The sequence below is a fragment of the Lepisosteus platostomus genome, chromosome 3 (assembly GCF_059453375.1).
Source record: "Lepisosteus platostomus isolate fLepPlt1 chromosome 3, fLepPlt1.hap1, whole genome shotgun sequence".
Classification (NCBI taxonomy): Eukaryota; Metazoa; Chordata; class Actinopteri; order Semionotiformes; family Lepisosteidae; genus Lepisosteus; species Lepisosteus platostomus.
Window position 1 is genome coordinate 72,103,703 of NC_142613.1, and position 17,719 is coordinate 72,121,421.

General features: G+C 41.2%; 1 protein-coding gene across 1 annotated transcript; it reads left to right on the forward strand.

Moving 5' to 3' along the window:
- Window positions 1-3,171: 3,171 nt before the first annotated feature.
- Window positions 3,172-17,545, forward strand: slc35a1 (solute carrier family 35 member A1). Its single transcript, XM_088626743.1, has 8 exons — window positions 3,172-3,388; window positions 3,949-4,126; window positions 5,383-5,542; window positions 8,352-8,504; window positions 9,256-9,322; window positions 10,945-11,121; window positions 12,874-13,008; window positions 13,357-17,545. Exons 1-8 carry the CDS (start codon window positions 3,379-3,381, stop codon window positions 13,488-13,490), a joined length of 1,014 nt encoding a protein of 337 aa, XP_088482869.1. The 5' UTR covers window positions 3,172-3,378; the 3' UTR covers window positions 13,491-17,545.
- The last annotated feature ends 174 nt before the right edge of the window (window positions 17,546-17,719 follow it).

Genomic DNA, 17,719 nt, shown 5'->3' on the forward strand with positions numbered 1-17,719 from the left:
GTGCAAAATTATTCGGCCCCCTTGCGTTAATACTTTGTAGAGCCACCTTTTGCTGCGATTACAGCTGCAAGTCGCTTGGGGTATGTCTCTATCAGTTTTGCACATCGAGAGACTGAAATACTTGCCCATTCTTCCTTGCAAAACAGCTCGAGCTCAGTGAGGTTGGATGGAGAGCGTTTGTGAACAGCAGTTTTCAGCTCTTTCCACAGATTCTCGATTGGATTCAGGTCTGGACTTTGACTTGGCCATTCAAACACCTGGATACGTTTATTTGTGAACCATTCCTTTGTAGATTTTGCTGTATGTTTGGGATCATTGTCTTGTTGGAAGATAAATCTCCGTCCCAGTTTCAGGTCTTTTGCAGACTCCAACAGGTTTTCATCCAGAATGGTCCTGTATTTGGCTGCATCCATCTTCCCCTCAATTTTAACCATCTTCCCTGTCCCTGCTGAAGAAAAGCAGGCCCAAACCATGATGCTGCCACCACCATGTTTGACAGTGGGGATGGTGTGTTGAGGGTGATGAGCTGTGTTGCTTTTACGCCAAACATATCGTTTTGCATTGTGGCCAAAAAGTTCGATTTTGGTTTCATCTGACCAGAGCACCTTCTTCCACATGTTTGGGGTGTCTCCCAGGTGGCTTGTGGCAAACTTTAGACGAGACTTTTTATGGATATCTTTGAGAAATGGCTTTCTTCTTGCCACTCTTCCATAAAGGCCAGATTTGTGCAGTGTAAGACTGATTGTTGTCCTATGGACAGACTCTCCCACCTCAGCTGTAGTTCTCTGCAGTTCATCCATGGGCCTCTTGGCTGCATCTCTGATCAGTCTTCTCCTTGTCTGAGCTGAAAGTTTAGAGGGACGGCCAGGTCTTGGTAGATTTGCAGTGGTCTGATACTCCTTCCATTTCAAGATGATCGCTTGCACAGTGCTCCTTGGGATGTTTGAAGCTGGGGAAATCTTTTTGTATCCAAATCCGGCTTTAAACTTCTCCACAACAGTATTACGGACCTGCCTGGTGTGTTCCTTGGTCTTCATGATGCTCTCTGCGCTTTCAACAGAACCTTGAGACTATCACAGAGCAGGTGCATTTATACAGAGACTTGATTACACACAGGTGGATTCTATTTATCACCATCAGTCATTTAGGACAACATTGGATCATTCAGAGATCCTCGCTGAACTTCTGGAGTGAGTTTGCTGCACTGAAAGTAAAGGGGCCGAATAATTTTGCACGCCCCACTTTTCATTTTTTTATTAGTTAAAAAAGTTTCAAAAATCCAATAGATTTCGTTCCACTTCACAATTGTGTCCCACTTGTTGGTGATTCTTCACATAAAATAAAAAATTTATATCTTTATGTTTGAAGCCTGAAATGTGGCAAAAGGTTGAAAAGTTCAAGGGGGCCGAATACTTTCGCAAGGCACTGTACCTATATGATACACAAACGTTTTAATTACATTTATAGATCAATAGTAATCACACACAAAAACATATAATTTGCTTTTATTATTGCTATCCTACACAGTCGAGGAGTTGTAAATGTATTTTTTTTCATAAGTACTTCTCCAAATTAGGTATTTTCCCATCTTAAATTGTTGATTTTTTTTCTTAAAACATGTAACACATTATTTTTAACGACATCTGTCTGGGGATTGTCCAATCTTGAGTACGGTCTGTTTGTTTAAATAATTTTCTTTGTATCCTTAACGGTGTTTGCTAATCCCGATACCACAAAGGACTGCAGTATGAGGGTGATACTGACGTACGACCCAAAAAAGACAGCATGCAAAAATACGCTTATGAAGGAACAGGTAAAGGTTTATTCCATGCTGAAAAGAGAAGAAAGGAAACACAACGTTTAGGCTGCGGAGCCTTCCTCAAGAAGGCTCCACAGCCGAAACGTTGTTTCCTTTACCTTTACTTGTTCCTTTGCAGCCTCGAAATGTTTCAAATGTTTTGTCGTGATTAGGCATAGAGAAAATTAAGCACAAGATAATAGTCAGGGATCCGAACATTTTGACCCAATACACATAAATGAAAGTTACAAAATTCTGTTCCCCGATTTTGAGTGGGTGCTAATCGTCACCTCATTTGCCACACCCTCGAAAAATTGTAAAAGTTATATAAAGCCTGTCTAAGCCTAAGTTTTTTCGCGAAGTCTTGCCTCAATCTCCTGAGTGTCTGTACTGAGCCGTGTTATTACTGTGAGCCTAGTCTACAGTACCCTGTGAGCTCCTGTTTGAACCTCTGCCTGTACACTGCCCTTGATTTTGGATTAGCGCTTTGGTTTTCAAACGCGATTGATGTAATGTACGTTTATTATTAGAAACAAATGCGATATTGTGCAAATGATTGAGGAAGAACATCTTGCTGTAGATCATGTGTACAAATTGTTCTACTGCAGCATACTAGGATGTGGAAGTTTAAGTTGCCTGGTATGCTTGCAAAGATAAATAATTTTTACACACACGATCTCTTTACAGCATGTAATAAACCTATTATTTGTACCTTTAAAATATACAAAATACAGACAACATACAATATATAGACAATATACAGGTAAACAAGTACAGTTAGAATTAAAAAAACACATAATGCAGACAAGCAGTGACCGTAGACGTGCACAAAAAATTATAAGGTAGGTGAAGTAGGTGTGGTCCGAGGTACGTGGCCAAATGTGTTCGCCGTATAAAAATTCAAATCAAGCACTTAAGACAACAGATGATAACAATATCATTGTTTATTGAATATTACAAAACAAAACATTGTCATAGGCATTCTGTTCTTTGCACAAGTTTCTCCAAAACACTGTCTATAGTGTCATAACGAACGCCTTGTTCCTCCTGCAGTTTCATCCACAGTTTACATGATCCGATCCCGTCCGTCTGCCAGACGGGGTATTTCTGAGCACCATCTGGCCGCCAGATGTCACTGTGATGCGATGTTTCGAACGTTTCAATCTTTTTCCGACTCGATCGTTTCATTTGTTTCGATCCCTCAAAAGCCCCGTTTCTGCTATCACTACTAAAATCCATTGCCCGCAGCGGCATCCCTGTACGAAAACAATTTCACCATAGCGATGCAATCGCAAGACCAGTAACGCCCATCTTGTCCTATCAGATAACAGAGCGCAGGACACCATCCGTCACTCTCCAAACTTCCGGTTCCGTCTCGGCAGTTTGACGTCACGACAGAAGAAAAGCCACGACCGCCGTGCAATGTACTGTATACTGTACTGTATTCTGAAAGCAATGTAGTACGAACACTGTATATAGACTTATTGATCTGTGTAGCATGTGAGTAATATCGTCGCAGTTATTTGTTCTCAGAATATATTATTTGCTGCAATAACGGACAGCAATATCAACCGATAATCATGGCTCACGGTAAGTAAATATTACTTTTGCTCCATAATTTGGGAAAAACGGATCTCCTTTTTTTAGGTTTGGTTATTTGTTAAAATGTATTGCTAAGATACAGGCTTTTTGGTTTATAGCTTCTAAAGGTAATGATTGATTAAAAGAGATTTTTACCAGATTTGTTTTAAATTAACTTCACTTAAGTTCATATAGGCTTCATGGTTTCAGTATCTTTTTGTTTTTGGAAGGAGGATTTTAAAATTAATTTTGTGATCGCTAGTGACACGTACCGTGTATGTATAAAGTGGCGTTATTTGAAGTGTTTTAGTAACGTTATTAATTAGTTCACTCATTTCATATAGCCTCTTTGCCGAGTAGTTCTGCACATAGGGGACCTGTGGAAACGTGATTGATGCTATACAGTATGAGGCGTTTTTGAACATGTTGGAATACTTAACAAGTAACTACGTAAATTTGCTTTTACTTAAATGAAGTTCACTTTGGAAGTGCCTTTGTTAAAACGGACATCACCGCGGCACAGTGAAACGCAGGTTTTGAATAGTTGAATCCGCTGTTGTGTCTTTCAGAAAAAGTAACTGTTCTTTTCAAGATGTATTGCCTGGCAGTAATGACGCTGGTGGCAGCGAGCTATATCGTGGTGCTGCGATACACCAGGACGTTATCGTCGGATTTGTATTTCTCCACTACCGCGGTGTGCAGTACGGAAGTTATTAAATTAATTCTGAGCCTGGGAATGTTAGCGAAGTAAGTACCGTTACGTTTTTCTCACTAATGAGTGAGTGGGTTTAACCGGCTTACCGTCTGCCCTACTTGGCACTTGAAATACCAGAGTCGGAAGATAAATGGTCTCTTTAGCTCAACTGTGATAAGTTTCTACGCAACCTGAACATGTAGTATATCGCAGGTAAAGCGAACATATATGGTGTAGCTTAAAACCAAAGGGGCCGACTAGGAGAGGATTTGACAGTCCCCTTTAGTTCTAAGTGAGCACAGACAAAGCAGCCGCCGAAGACAAATACCGCTAAACTAGCTTATACTAATCAGAGACTTTATTTTCTATACAGTAGAGCTTTTCTAAGCAAGCATCTTGAATGTACCTTACCATGCATGGAAAGCACACATCACAAAAAATCAAATTACAAAGCTGCATGTGAAAATGATGTAATCCATGACTGAAGAACTTAAATTCAAGATATGCCCTTTGTGAAGAGTTGGCTCATGGCCAAACTGTAAGACCAAAACTATTTAGAAGTGCCTGATATTCATATTAATATCTATCTTCCTGAATCAATCAAAGGTGACAAATCGGCCAATTCAGTTGAAAGGCACTGTATTTTTATTAATAACTGTCTGCTGGGGAGCAGAGACATTTAAGGTCAGCTGCTCAAAAGATGAATACCTTAGGTATGGTTTCAGACTCAGATAAAAAAAATGTCAGTGTTGTGCAACACAGTCAGACCTCCTCTGTGACAACTGGAATGATGTTTCTCAATTCATAACCAGGTATAAAGTGTGAGTAAACATGAGGCAGTCGCTCTTGTTGCGTACGTGAGGGTTCAGTTCAAGTCAGGCCAGTTTTCTGTCTTTGATCATTAAGCCATGATTGGGCTGATTTAGTGTATCTAAACATACCTGTTCAGAGGGAAGCAGCACAGGTGCACACATAGAGCAGTATGTGTCTCATTGTTTGCAGATCTCACCTTTGTACAACTGAACAGGTTAGTCATTGCTTGACGAGAGCAGTTTCACTGTTGTTCTTCGAGCATGCCTGGTCTTTACTTTGGTGGTGTCTTGGACAGAAAAAGCGATTTCAGTTGAACTTGAAATCAGAGTGAAGCACGAGGACCTGAGGAATGACAGGTGGTCCCTCTCAGTGCATTGAAAGCCCTCATTATACAAAAATGACACTTCCGGCTGCTGTATTCATGCCATTGTTGTCAGGGTTTGTTTTCTGTGCTTTCTTAGTAGCATGTTTTTGCAACTGACATTTCTTGTTGCAGAGAAACTGGGAGCTTTGGGAGGCTGAAGTTATCGATCACTGAAAACATTTGTGGGAGTCCCAAAGAGCTGATAAAACTCAGTGTTCCATCTGTGGTCTATGCTATTCAGAACAATATGGCCTTCATAGCACTAAGTAATCTCGATGCCGCTGTGTATCAGGTGGGTATGTCAGTTGATGTTTTAGCACAAATTCCATTTTACAGGAATCAAGGGCTTTCTTATTTCTTCCTGTAGTGGTCTTGGGAGCTCTTGCAGAGGGTGCTAAATTTTATTTTTGTGGCCCATCTCATCATTTTTCACTGATGGTCAATGAAAATCTATGTACTTTTTCTAGTGACCTTCACTTTATTTCTATTTTTTACAGACAGTGTAGTCTTTGGTTCAGCACAAGTCTAGCACATCACTAAACAGTACTTACAGTACGGATTACAAGACAGGACAGTAACACAGTTTTTTTATTACATAGAAAACTGTAGGCAGCATGCCCCTGATGTTGTGCTATACATGTATGCATGTCTTGATTTAAAAAGTACTTTAGATGGAAGTGGGCCAATGTATGAAATAGAGCTGTTTTTGTTACACATAAACACATGGCCAGCAGCCATATCACTCTCCAACTCACAACTGGCAGCCCACTGAAGCTCAGCAGGTGTGAGCCTAGTCAGTACCTGGATGGGAGACCTCCTGGGAAAAACTAAGGTTGCTGCTGGAAGAGGTGTTAGTGGGGCCAGCAGGGGGCGCTCACCCTGCGGTCTGTATGGGTCCTAATGCCCCAGTGTAGTGACGGGGACACTATACTGTAAACAGGTGCCGTCCTTCGGATGAGACGTAAAACCGATGTCCTGACTCTCTGTGGTCATTAAAAATCCCAGGGCGTTTCTCGAAAAGAGTAGGGGTGTAACCCTGGCGTCCTTGAACTTACCAATCATGGCCTCCTAATAATCCCCATCTCTGCTCTCCTCCCCACTGAGAGCTGATGTGTGGTGAGAGTACTGGTGCACTATGGCTGCTGTCGCATCATCCAGGTGATGGCTGCACATTGGTGATGGCGGAGGGGATCATTACTGTAAAGTGCTTTGAGTGGAGTGTCCAGAAGTGTAAGCAATTATTATTATTATTATTATTATTATTATTATTATTATTATTATTATAAACCCAGAGATAAAAACTTAAGCTTTGCAGGTGAGAGGAGGTCATTCAGCCTCTTTCCATTTTCAGTTACCTATTCACCTGTGGGTTACATCCACCCATTTCTCAGACGTATTTGAGAAATTGTTATTGTTACCCTTTCACCCTGATCTGCTGGTTTGGCTACCTGAATCTGAGAAGCAAGAACAAGCCTTGTGAACAGCCATTGGGGCTGATCTCCCAGCCCTCTCCATCATTTATCATTCACATGTTCTGCGTGAAGCAAAATCCATCTGCGACGATCCTTCACACCCCTTGTTTAATCATTTCCAGTTACTCCCATCAGAACGCAGATACCGACTCCCCAACTCCAAAACCAACAGGTTGAAGTTCTCATTCATACCTGTAGCCATATCGTTACTTAACACTTGACCCTCTATGCAAATATGCATGTATATTGTTGTTCCTGTCTTTTTTTCTTCTGTCCGTCTGTACACCAACACTGCTGCTGTAAAACAACTTGCCCCCCCCCGGGTATAATAAAGACCCTGTCTCTCTAAAGGAGCAATGAGACTGGCTTTCACAGCTACAACCATTTGTGTAAAGATGTGCCTCCTGTTCTCAGTTATAAAGGCGCATTGGTGTTCGTTCAAGTTTTTTTTTAATTGTGAAATTACCCCTCTTTTGTTTGTGAATGAATATGATGTTCCAGAGGGAGACGTGATCACTATCCAGCCTGATCTCGTCCGATCTCGGACCCTCAACGAGGCTGGGCATGGTCAGTACTGAGATCGGAGACTCCAAACTAAAAGCATTATTTGTGAAAACAGGAATGTCAGCCCTGATGCCCTGGCTAAATTCCACCTTGGTCTTGTTCAGTCTGGTCTGTCTACAGGTCACCCTTATATCGCCTGGTGTAAAAGTGTAAAAGTATTCGTTTGCCATTGATTTGTTTTGTCATCTTCATGTAATTAAGGGACGTCATGTGGATTAGAATGGGTTTCCAGATCTGTCGTCTGTGTTCTTTTCATTAGGTGGTGTTTGGTTTTAGACTCATTGTGTTCCACATGACACCTGAAACAAGTTTCTACTTTCTTTTTGCTCTAAATTTCACGTAACTTTTTCTAAGCCTCCCCAGCGAACTCTGTAAGAAAATAAACCTCTTCCAGATAACACAATGTGCAGTTTCCCCTTTGTATCCGATAACTATGAAAACACTTATTTACAACTACAAATCTCTGCATTCTTTCAGTTACTATAAAATGGTGCCATAATATACAACAGCTTGGGTTCCTTTTTTCAGGCCATCAGGGGAGGGCCTCATGGCAAGTAATGATCTGGATAGAGGCTGCTCAATTAAGGGCTTCTGATGGCTTGATCACTTCCCCTGTTAGTGCACAAGACTAATGTGACAGGCATAGTGACCAACAGTGTATCACTGTTGGTGATGGAAGATCAGTTCACGTGACGCCCAAAACATTTAATCAGTAACCCAAATCTGTTTATTTTACTTATGCCTGTACATTTTAAGACACATTTTCAAAGTGATGCATTTCTTCTGATGCTCAATTTATGAGACTGTGGGCTCTCCGCACATGTGTAGGGATTTTGTCTTGAAATCTTTGTGCCCCTCCTTTCGTGGGAGGCTTGCAGTTGTTAAGCATCTGGGGAGGCCTTTCATTTGCTGGTGCCCTGTGTGGGGACTGCGTAAGATTGTAATACTGTGGCACATCAGCAGTTGTATCTGTAGTGACGTGCCAGTGCCTGTCATGCAGGAGGTGAGTGTAGCTTGAGTGTAGCACTTGGCGTTAGCCCTCACTCCTTGTTTTTCTCGATGAAGGTGACCTACCAGCTGAAGATCCCCTGCACTGCCCTGTGCACGGTGCTGATGCTGCAGAGATCCCTGAGTAAACTGCAGTGGTTCTCCGTCTTCATGCTGTGTGGCGGAGTCACCCTTGTCCAGTGGGAACCCTCAGTGGCAACTAAAGTTCAGGTACGGAGTTGGGTTGACCTTCAACACAACTCACCACCCTCTCTCTTCAGCTGCCTGGTGGCTGTTGTGACCTTTCAGAAACGTGTGTTTGTTCACTTTGAGGGGAGTGCCAGGGAGTAAAGACGCACAAAACATGTTCCGTATGCATTGACAGATCACAGACCACACGTTTAGCTGGACATGGAGAGACATAACTTTTTTTTTAAAGTGTTTATCACCTTTGAGGTTTTGTCTTTAGTAAAGATATTATGTAGAAATGTGTATCTTTTCATTTCCATAATGGAAGAAGAGATGTGACCACAGTCAACGCCACTATAAATAACGTAGCAGTGAATGAATTTGTTCCTTTCTGTGGCACAGGACTGTGGATTTAGATCTGATGACTTAGGAAAATCCTTTCTTTAGGAACGAATGACTGACACATGGCACTACGTGTCTGTGAATGTGGAACATATTTCGTTTACAGCATTTGCCAAGATTCAGTTCCTTAGAAGTCGTTTCTTGTTAATGGGAAGCCTGTATTTCTATGAAATAAAAGTATTTCTTATCTATGGAAGGTAGTGCTTGTTGGAAATCAATATGAAAGGTGTATTTTACTTCTGAATGAAACATCTATATTTTCTTACACGGTATTTGTGCATTCATCAGACTGACATCCACATACATATCACTTCAGGAAGACCCGAAGTTTGTATTATTTCTCCTGTGCTATATCATGATGGTTTATAGGAATGTATTTCTTCATTTACAGGTTGAGCAAAACCCATTTCTGGGTTTTGTTGCTGTTGCAATTGCTGTTCTGTGCTCCGGATTTGCAGGTACGTGGGCATGTTTGTTTAAATAAGGCCATTTCTTCAATGTTACCAGGCAAAAAACATTTTTAGTTTTAACACTGTTTAAGCATTTAGTTGCTTTTTGTAATACCCATCAAACACAGATTGACTTTTAGAGTCAGCGTTAAAAAGCACGTGTGTCCCTGTAATTATTATTTGGAGAGCCAGTGGAATTACACAAAGATGTTGTTATTGAAATTAAAAGGAAGAACTTCATTGATTTCTGCCATGTTTTGCTCACATTACAGATGAGAGAGGATGGTGTTATGCGTTTACAAAAGAATGTTTCCAAAAGGAGTGTCCTTAGCCCATATCGCCCATTTGGTAGTTAGTAGTTAAGTGATTCAAGGGTCTCACCCAGCCACATCTTGGAAGAAGCCATTTATGTACCTGTACCCTTATTTTCACTAACAATAAAATCTTCCCCATAGAAAAATGTGTAATTAAAACTGAGAAGGGTGGTGGCAGACAAGAGGACGTCATTAGTCTCATTTAGCCTGATTGGTAGTTAGAAGTTAGAAATAACGGCAAACTAATTAGACCAAGCATGTAATTGCTTTAATTAAACGGGGAGACGCCGGGTTCTCCAGGAACTGAGTTTTAGACCCTTGTCGAGGTGTGGATTTGGTTTATAGCAGAGCTGTATGGCATGTATCTGCCCTTGTTAACAGGTTTGTGTGCGTTTGGAGTGGTTCTCCAGTGCTCTTATTTTTGAGTGTGCCTTTGCATGTTTTTTGCTCAGTAAGATCTTTTGTGGAGGAGGGGCTCTTCATTTTCAGAAATTAAGTTAATAATTAATAAGTTTTATTTTCAATGGCATGACACCCCTGTACACTCAACCATAAGCACATTCCGTTTCCCCGTTTACAGCACTAAAGCTCTTGTTAAATAAACCGAGCTCTTTGCGTCTCCAGCCTCATAAGTGCGTGAAGCAGAGCTGCAGGTGATGTTGATGACTGATTCCAGAGCCTGTTTCACTCAAGTTTCATCAAGTCTTGCGGTTTCACAGATCTCGCCTAGAGTGGGTTGTTTCTTGTGGAGTCTATTTACATTGGCAGGTGGCGTACACAACATCGAGATGACAGTCTTTCTACAAAATGGAGATATTTATAGCATGCAATGTTTAAAATACAAAATAAATGTCACCCTTAATTCAGAGAGCAATAAATGCTTTTCACTGTATTGAGATGTAGTGACTATTCAGTGACTGCGAATTGCTAATTACTGTTCATAGAGACACGGGTGAATTTGGAAAGTAAAATAAAAAATGAAGAGCCCTATAAATGTTTTTTCATTTTTTCTCCTTGTTACTTCTGTTATGTGTATTATCTTTATTCCATAGTATTGCCCTTGAATGTCTTGAAAAGCACTGGTTTGCATTAGCCTGCACTGACAAAGCGATCTTCTTAAAGTGTATGTCTGTATTCTTGAATACCCCTGTCTGGGGTTTGTATTGTTCAATCTTTAAGTAGCTGACATGAGTTTTCGCTTCTGTTTGGTTTATTGGTGTTGTTGAAATAATTGCCCTCTGGTCTTTTAGGACTTTACCATGGTTAATAGTTCCATGCTGTTGTGATTAAAGAGCCTGGGGCCTCTCTCTCTGCCAGGGGTCTACTTTGAAAAGGTTCTCAAGAGCACAGACACCTCCTTGTGGGTGAGAAACATCCAGATGTACCTGTCTGGAATTGTGGTCACTCTGATAGGAGTCTTTGCGACTGACGGAGCCGCAGTGATGGAGAAGGGCTTCTTCTTTGGCTACACACCATGGGTCTGCCTTGTCATTTGTAAGTTGCTTTCCCATACCCCAGGGTATTTGGGTTATTGTTTTGGCATGTGTTCCATGATGAAAGTTTTTAAAAAAAAGATCAGCATTATTTTTGTGCTACACATTATTTACATTATAGTATTTTACATTACTGTTATTATTCACAGCATTTGATTATAGAAGCTAAACCCCGGGGTCCTGCTTCTTTTGAATTGGCGGTGTTAGGAATTAAGGCTGCAGTCTGGGCTTCTGACTTATAGAAGGTGAACACGATTTATTAAATATTTTCTCTTAATACCAAAGAGATTCAGGCTTTTAGCAACGCTAACTGTAAAAACATACTGACGTGGAGGTTATTCAACAACAATAGAATAATCTTTACTATCAAATTTACAATGGTTTCAGTTTTTAACGCTTTTAAATTGATTCGGTCAAGGAATCAGAAGTTCTAGTGCCGTTAAAATAAGGTGGTTTGCCCACGCAGTGTTGCTTAGCCTATTAATTCCAGCTTGTTGGGCTGATGCCCCATGGGACAGCATGTTATTTTAATTAACAGCTTTCTACCTGTTTGAGCATCAGCCTGATGCAACAATGCCTCCATTCGTTATCTGAAAGCCAGAAACCTAGCCTATCCCAGAAGCACAGGGCACGAGGCAGTCCTTGTCCTGACTCCTGGGCGCAGCAGCAGTCAGAGACAGAATATCTGGCAAAAACCCACACCGATGTGGGGAGACCATGCGAATTACACACAGCACACCTCAGGCCAGATTTGAGCCAGGAACCCACTCACCACTCACCTTAAACGCAAATGTTTAGCAGCATTGTGTTAAAATCTTCACATCTTCCTTTATGATTTATTTCACTGGGAAAGGATTTAACAGAACATGGTTACCAGGAGTGTATTAAAAATATTATAATGTGATTTTACCTGGTGTGGACTTCTGTCCCCATGTCCAACAAACCTAATGGTCACCTTGTCTGCTCTTAAGTTCTTTTTCTGTCTACTTAGTGTCATTGCAAGGAAAGATGGCCACGTTTCTAGTCAATTTTATTCTTGCAGTATGTAGAACTTTTCAAACCAGAGTGTTCTCAAGGCACTTAACATACGTTATACATTTAGAAGAAGTTTTGGGAGCACAAAACAACTTCAAGTGGGTTCTTACAACCCCTTTGAGTGCAGTATGTTTTGTGAGGTGTTACATGATGTAGTGATGTTACATGTTGTTATGTGTTAATACTGTACATGTGCAATAGAGGGATGTGCAATGTTTTTTTTTTTTTGTATTCTATTTAAAAATTCCATAAAAAAATTCCCTCAGGGAACAATAAAATCTTATCTATCTTGAAAATACCATGTACAATTACATTTTAAATGTGTCATTGAAAGAAATAGATTGCGAATTGGAAGACTATTGAAAAGATGTATGTTTCGAGTATTCCAGAGACGTGGGGCTGCCAGTGAAACGCTCGGGCCCCTAACTGTACGATGCCCAGTCCCAGAGCCTACTGCCAGCGTGGGCCAGGTGGGGATAGCAGTTCCTGAAAGTACACAGGAGACGGACCGTGACGCGCCTGGTCAGCCAACCAGAGAATGTTAAAGTCTGTCCTGTGAGAGGCTGGCAGCCAGCGAAGGTTTTCCAGCGCAGGACAGTTATATTTGGATTTTGTGTACCTGGGAATGACAAAGCCGATTACATTTTAAAGTCTTTTATTGTTGTAAATCGAGTGTGTAGTTTTAAGAGATGCTGACAAACGGGGCCCTTTGTTGCAGTTCTGTCCAGCGTGGGCGGCCTGTACACCTCGATAGTGGTGAAATACACCGACAATATAATGAAGGGCTTCTCTGCGGCTGCTGCCATCATTCTCTCCACCATCGCTTCAGTGACCCTGTTCGGTTTACAGATCAGTGAGTAAAGCGACTGCTGTCTTTTTCTACTGGATATTTTGTGTACTGGTGTGTCGTTTGGCCTGGTCGCCTGCGTGCAGCATGTTCTTCAACGCAGTAACTGGCTGCACGGAGATAATCGGGCATAATTAATGCACGTTTTGCGTTTTCAAAGTTGAGGTTGGTGTTCTCGTTGGCTGTTGATGTGGTTGTTTGAGGAGGATTCTCAGTCTTTGCCATTTTTTTTTTATTACTTGCACTTGAACTGGCTTTGCCCACTGTACGTCAAATCCTCTTTTTTCTCCCCCCAGATTTCATGTTAGAATTGGGCAATACGCTTTCACGCCTTCTCCCTTCCTCTTGTTTCAGCTGCTACCTTTGCGACCGGGACTTTGGTGGTGTGTATTTCCATATACTTGTACGGCCTGCCGAAGCAAGACACGACGAAGCTTGTGAGGGACGAGGTGGAGCGGGAGGCGAAAGCCAAGCTGCTGGAGGTGTGAGCGCAGCCGGCAGTGTGGCGAAGGACAAGTGACGGAGCTCCGCGAGTGCTGCTCGCTGGACTGGCGGTTCCTTACACCGCAAGACAAGCAAGGAAGGAACGGCCACTTTTTTTTTATCCTCGCGGTAAATTATTTTTGGAGTCGTCGAGGAGCGGAGGAGGACAATTCCCTTTTTTGTGCTTCGAAACCTGTTTTTTTTTATAGTTGCCGTCGTTTTTTATCATTGAAAGATGAACGACACGTTTTTTCAACGCCACTCCTTATTTAAACTCTTTATCAGCTGGTGTATTAGAAAGGCTGAGTATTCTTCACATTACAAGGAAACATTTAAAGCCTTAATCGGAGAAGAATATCAATATCACGAACAGCTGCCAAATTCGGGCAGTTCCTGAGTCACCTAAGGCCGTTTGCCAAGCGCCCAGCCTCTGTGGGCAAATAGCAGTGACGTCTCTGGATTGACATCACTTTGGTAACTCCCTGGATGGTTCACGATGTATTCTCAGTGACCCTAGAGGTTAGCAAAGAGAGATTTAAGCAACACATTCAATACCATATATGATACCATTCAGCATAATAGCGTTATATTTGAAGACCAAATCTCTGGAAACGACAAACAAAATTCCGGCTTCCACCAAAAAGCAACCACGCTTGAATCTCTAGAGTAAGAATACTGCTCGTCGGGCATCATTTTGTAGCGAGAGAATCAGCCATGTACACAAAAAGGATATTAATCTATATGGAACAATATGTGACTTTTGTGTCTGCTAATACCTCATCTGTTCCACAACATTTGCAAAAAGTCCGTTTCGGCTGGACAGATGCACAGACTTCTAAGACGTCTGCGCAGCAGGAATCCCTCACACATTTCCAGCGTTTGCATGCCTCTGTTGAAATTGTGTGACGCCTGCGGTGTTACGAGTCAAGTCTTTGTCCTCTGGGCTGCCGTCACATTCGAAGAGACAGAGATACTCGGAGGAGGCACGGGCTGTCTAGGACCAGAATCCGGGACCCCGCCCCAGATACCACTGTAAATAGAGCATCTTAAAGATTCAGAGAGTCATCGACTTTAAAAGAAGCAGTATTTTTTTTGTTTGTTTTAGATACAGGGTGCCAACACTTTGTTTAGCAACTTTATGTGCGAATTATGTTTCAGATCCCTGTTGAGCTACAGTGTTGTCTGTCCAGTAACTGAACACTTGGGTGCTCTGAACACAGACTGGATTATCCAAACACTGAAGCGTAATTGAATACACCAAGATTTCTGGTCAAACTATCACAGTATAACATCTGGGATTTTGAAAGACTCTGAGCAGGGGGGAAGTGTGCAGGTTAATGATTGTTCAATTGTCACTGTTTTAAATGTATGCCGTTTGTTGCCAGACAGGTTAAACAAGAAAACCGGTTTTAAATAATTGGAGACAAAATAGTGTCTTTTGATTTAAAAATGAATTGATATTCTAAACTTAATGCAGCAATTGTCACTGGAGGATTTTTATGTTGAGCAGGGAGCAGCAAGCGTTAAACTATAACACACAACCTGGCACTTATTTTTATGTGTAATGGAAATATTTTGAAACATTGCCGTTCAGTATCAGTTGATAAGCTTCTCAGTGTTTCCCAAATCACTGCTCTTCTGAACTGCAACTGTAATTATGATTTCCTGTCACCAAATGCAGTAGCATTCACTTTAATGGCTCTGAATAACTATATTTTCTCCAGATACGTTAGTTAGAGTGAAGACCTGGCCTGACGTTTGCACTATTGCTAAACAAAATATCAAGCCAACTGTCTTGTTTCACTGGGGGTTGCTGATAAATAAGTCAGCCAGCACACAGGATACAATACCACTCTTGTCTTTACTGAGAGAAAGAAAGGTTTTGGACTCTCAGCATGGCTGCCAGCACAGCATCCTTTTCTGGAAGTCACTGTTTCTGTTTCCAGTTTCCACTTCCGATTTTAACCGGTTCTTAAATGTTAAGACAAGTTTCAGTAATTTTTGTTTTTCAATAAAACCTTTTACCACCGATATATGGCTATAAGTGGACCAGTCATGTATCTTTTTCTAAGAGTTCTCCACTCGATATACTCTGCCAAAGTAAGAGCTTGCTTTTGCCCAAATAGGCTCAAGTGGCCATTTAATACAAATAGAGAAATGTGACATTCACTGTTAAATACTAAATTGCTACTCTTTTATGTTTAAGCCAGTGGTTCCCAACTCTGGTGATAATTGAGCCTAATTAATGTCACCTAATCTATCTGCTTGTTTTTTTAGGCTTATGACTTCTGCACTGTCCTGGTTTGTTCTTCAAGTATAGTCTTCCTGCACATTGGTGGTGGTGGAGGGGATCCCCATTACCTGTAAAGCGCTTTGAGTGGAGTGTCCAGAAAAGCGCTATATAAATGTAAGCGCTTCTGCGGAGGACAGATTGGTTACTGTTCTTCTAAATTTCCCAAATGAGTGGAGTTTTTTTCAAACTTAGAAAGTGGTAAAGGGTTGATAACATTTACAGCATTAAGCACTTAAACAAATTTCTAAATCTGTTCAGTCAATCAAATTTAAAATTTAAATTGATTAGCCTGTAACTCACAGAAGGCCAGGGTTGAGAAACACTAGGTTGGCATCAAAATATTTTAATTATGGTTTTAAATTCATTAGAACAGAATTGTTAAACTTAAAATCTTAAGTTTGTTCACTGGAATTTTGCCTAATTTTAATTTTCAAAGCTAAGCATGGGACCTCAGAAACAATGACCAGCTTCACAAACACAAATGTGACCACAACCGCCACGTGCTTCTGAATAGTCTGGCCCAAGAGGAAAAGTCACAAGACAGAACGACCATGAGCTTAAAGCCTGGGGGACAGTGTTTAGTTTTTTAACAAAAACATACTTGGGATGGTGGGCTGGAGTTTCAGGAATCTATGGAGTAGTTTCCACAAGGCTTTGCAGAGCTGGATATCTCCTGTCTAATTAACCCTGGAAGTGGACCAAAGGGGAGCTGGTGTGATGGGAATCTGGTGGTCTTGCTTGGTTTCATGTTTTGCAGGAGTCTTGTTTTTCAGCTTTGTAGTGGGTACAGCACCTCCTGTCGAGACTTCTGTTGCAACTAACTGTACATTTTCATATTGAGAGGGGGGGTGCGGTGTTTTTAGAGTGTAACTGAAAACAAGTATCCCCAATTTACAGTACAAAAAACCTAAAACAAGTGCTCTTGTTCACATTTAAGGTTCTGATTTCACTGTACTTGAAGCACCTTCCTGGATGCAGCAAACCCATCCTTGATGGGTCATATTCATTTTATCAGATCTCTGGAAGTGATCAAAAGCTATTTGCGGTTTTCACATAACACCTATTGATCTATACTATACCTGGAATCACAGAAACATGGCTAACATGAAATAAAGAAGATGAAAAACAACTTTAGTGCACACTGTTCTGGAGACAGGAGAGAAGAGGGGGAGATATATAGCACTATATATCTTTAAAAGAGTATTCAAATATAGCACTATATATATCTTTAAAAGAGTATTCAAGTGCAGGAACTAAACGTAGGAGAAACAAGAATGTATAAAAGTGAAACTGGTCAAAAAATACCAAAAGTATAGTGTTAGGACTATGCTATAGACCACAAACTATAATTCAGCACTGTACTCTATATAATAAAATTAACAATTCAAGTGCAAAACATGAAGTAGAGTTTGTGGAAGACTGACTTTCCCTCCATAAACTTGAGTACAGCTGATAGCAGTGGAGACTGGGCTGCTGACAGGTTTCTTGCACAGTTAATGGGAACATGCAAGAGGGAATGCTTGTATAGATCTTTGTCTTCTCAAACGAGCAAGACCAGGGGCTAAAGGGAATGTCCCATACCGACCGACTGAAAGAACTGAACCTTTTTAGTCTTTAGCAGAGAAAACCAAGGGAGACATGATTCAAGTTTCCAAAATCCACAAGGGTACCGGACAGTCAACCTGTGAGATCTCTTCAGAACTGACAATAAAACACAAACCAGAGGACACCAGTGAAATAACATTAAAGTGCATTTAAAACTGAGAACAGAGGTATGGTATTCTTTATCCAAAGGGTGGTGGGAGTGGGGAACAAGCTCCTCAGCCATGTTGCTGAAGCCGACACCCAGGCTTCTTTAAGGAAACGCCTGGATGACATCCTTCGTTTCTAGCTAGACCACACAAACTAGAAGGATCAAATGACCTAATCCCGCTTTAAACC

Bases quoted from the DNA above. Each gene is read 5' to 3' on its own strand.
- slc35a1 (XM_088626743.1), top strand. The intron at 8,505-9,255 runs GTACGGAGTTGG...CTTCATTTACAG, and splicing joins CAGTGGCAACTAAAGTTCAG to GTTGAGCAAAACCCATTTCT. The intron at 11,122-12,873 runs GTAAGTTGCTTT...CCTTTGTTGCAG, and splicing joins ATGGGTCTGCCTTGTCATTT to TTCTGTCCAGCGTGGGCGGC.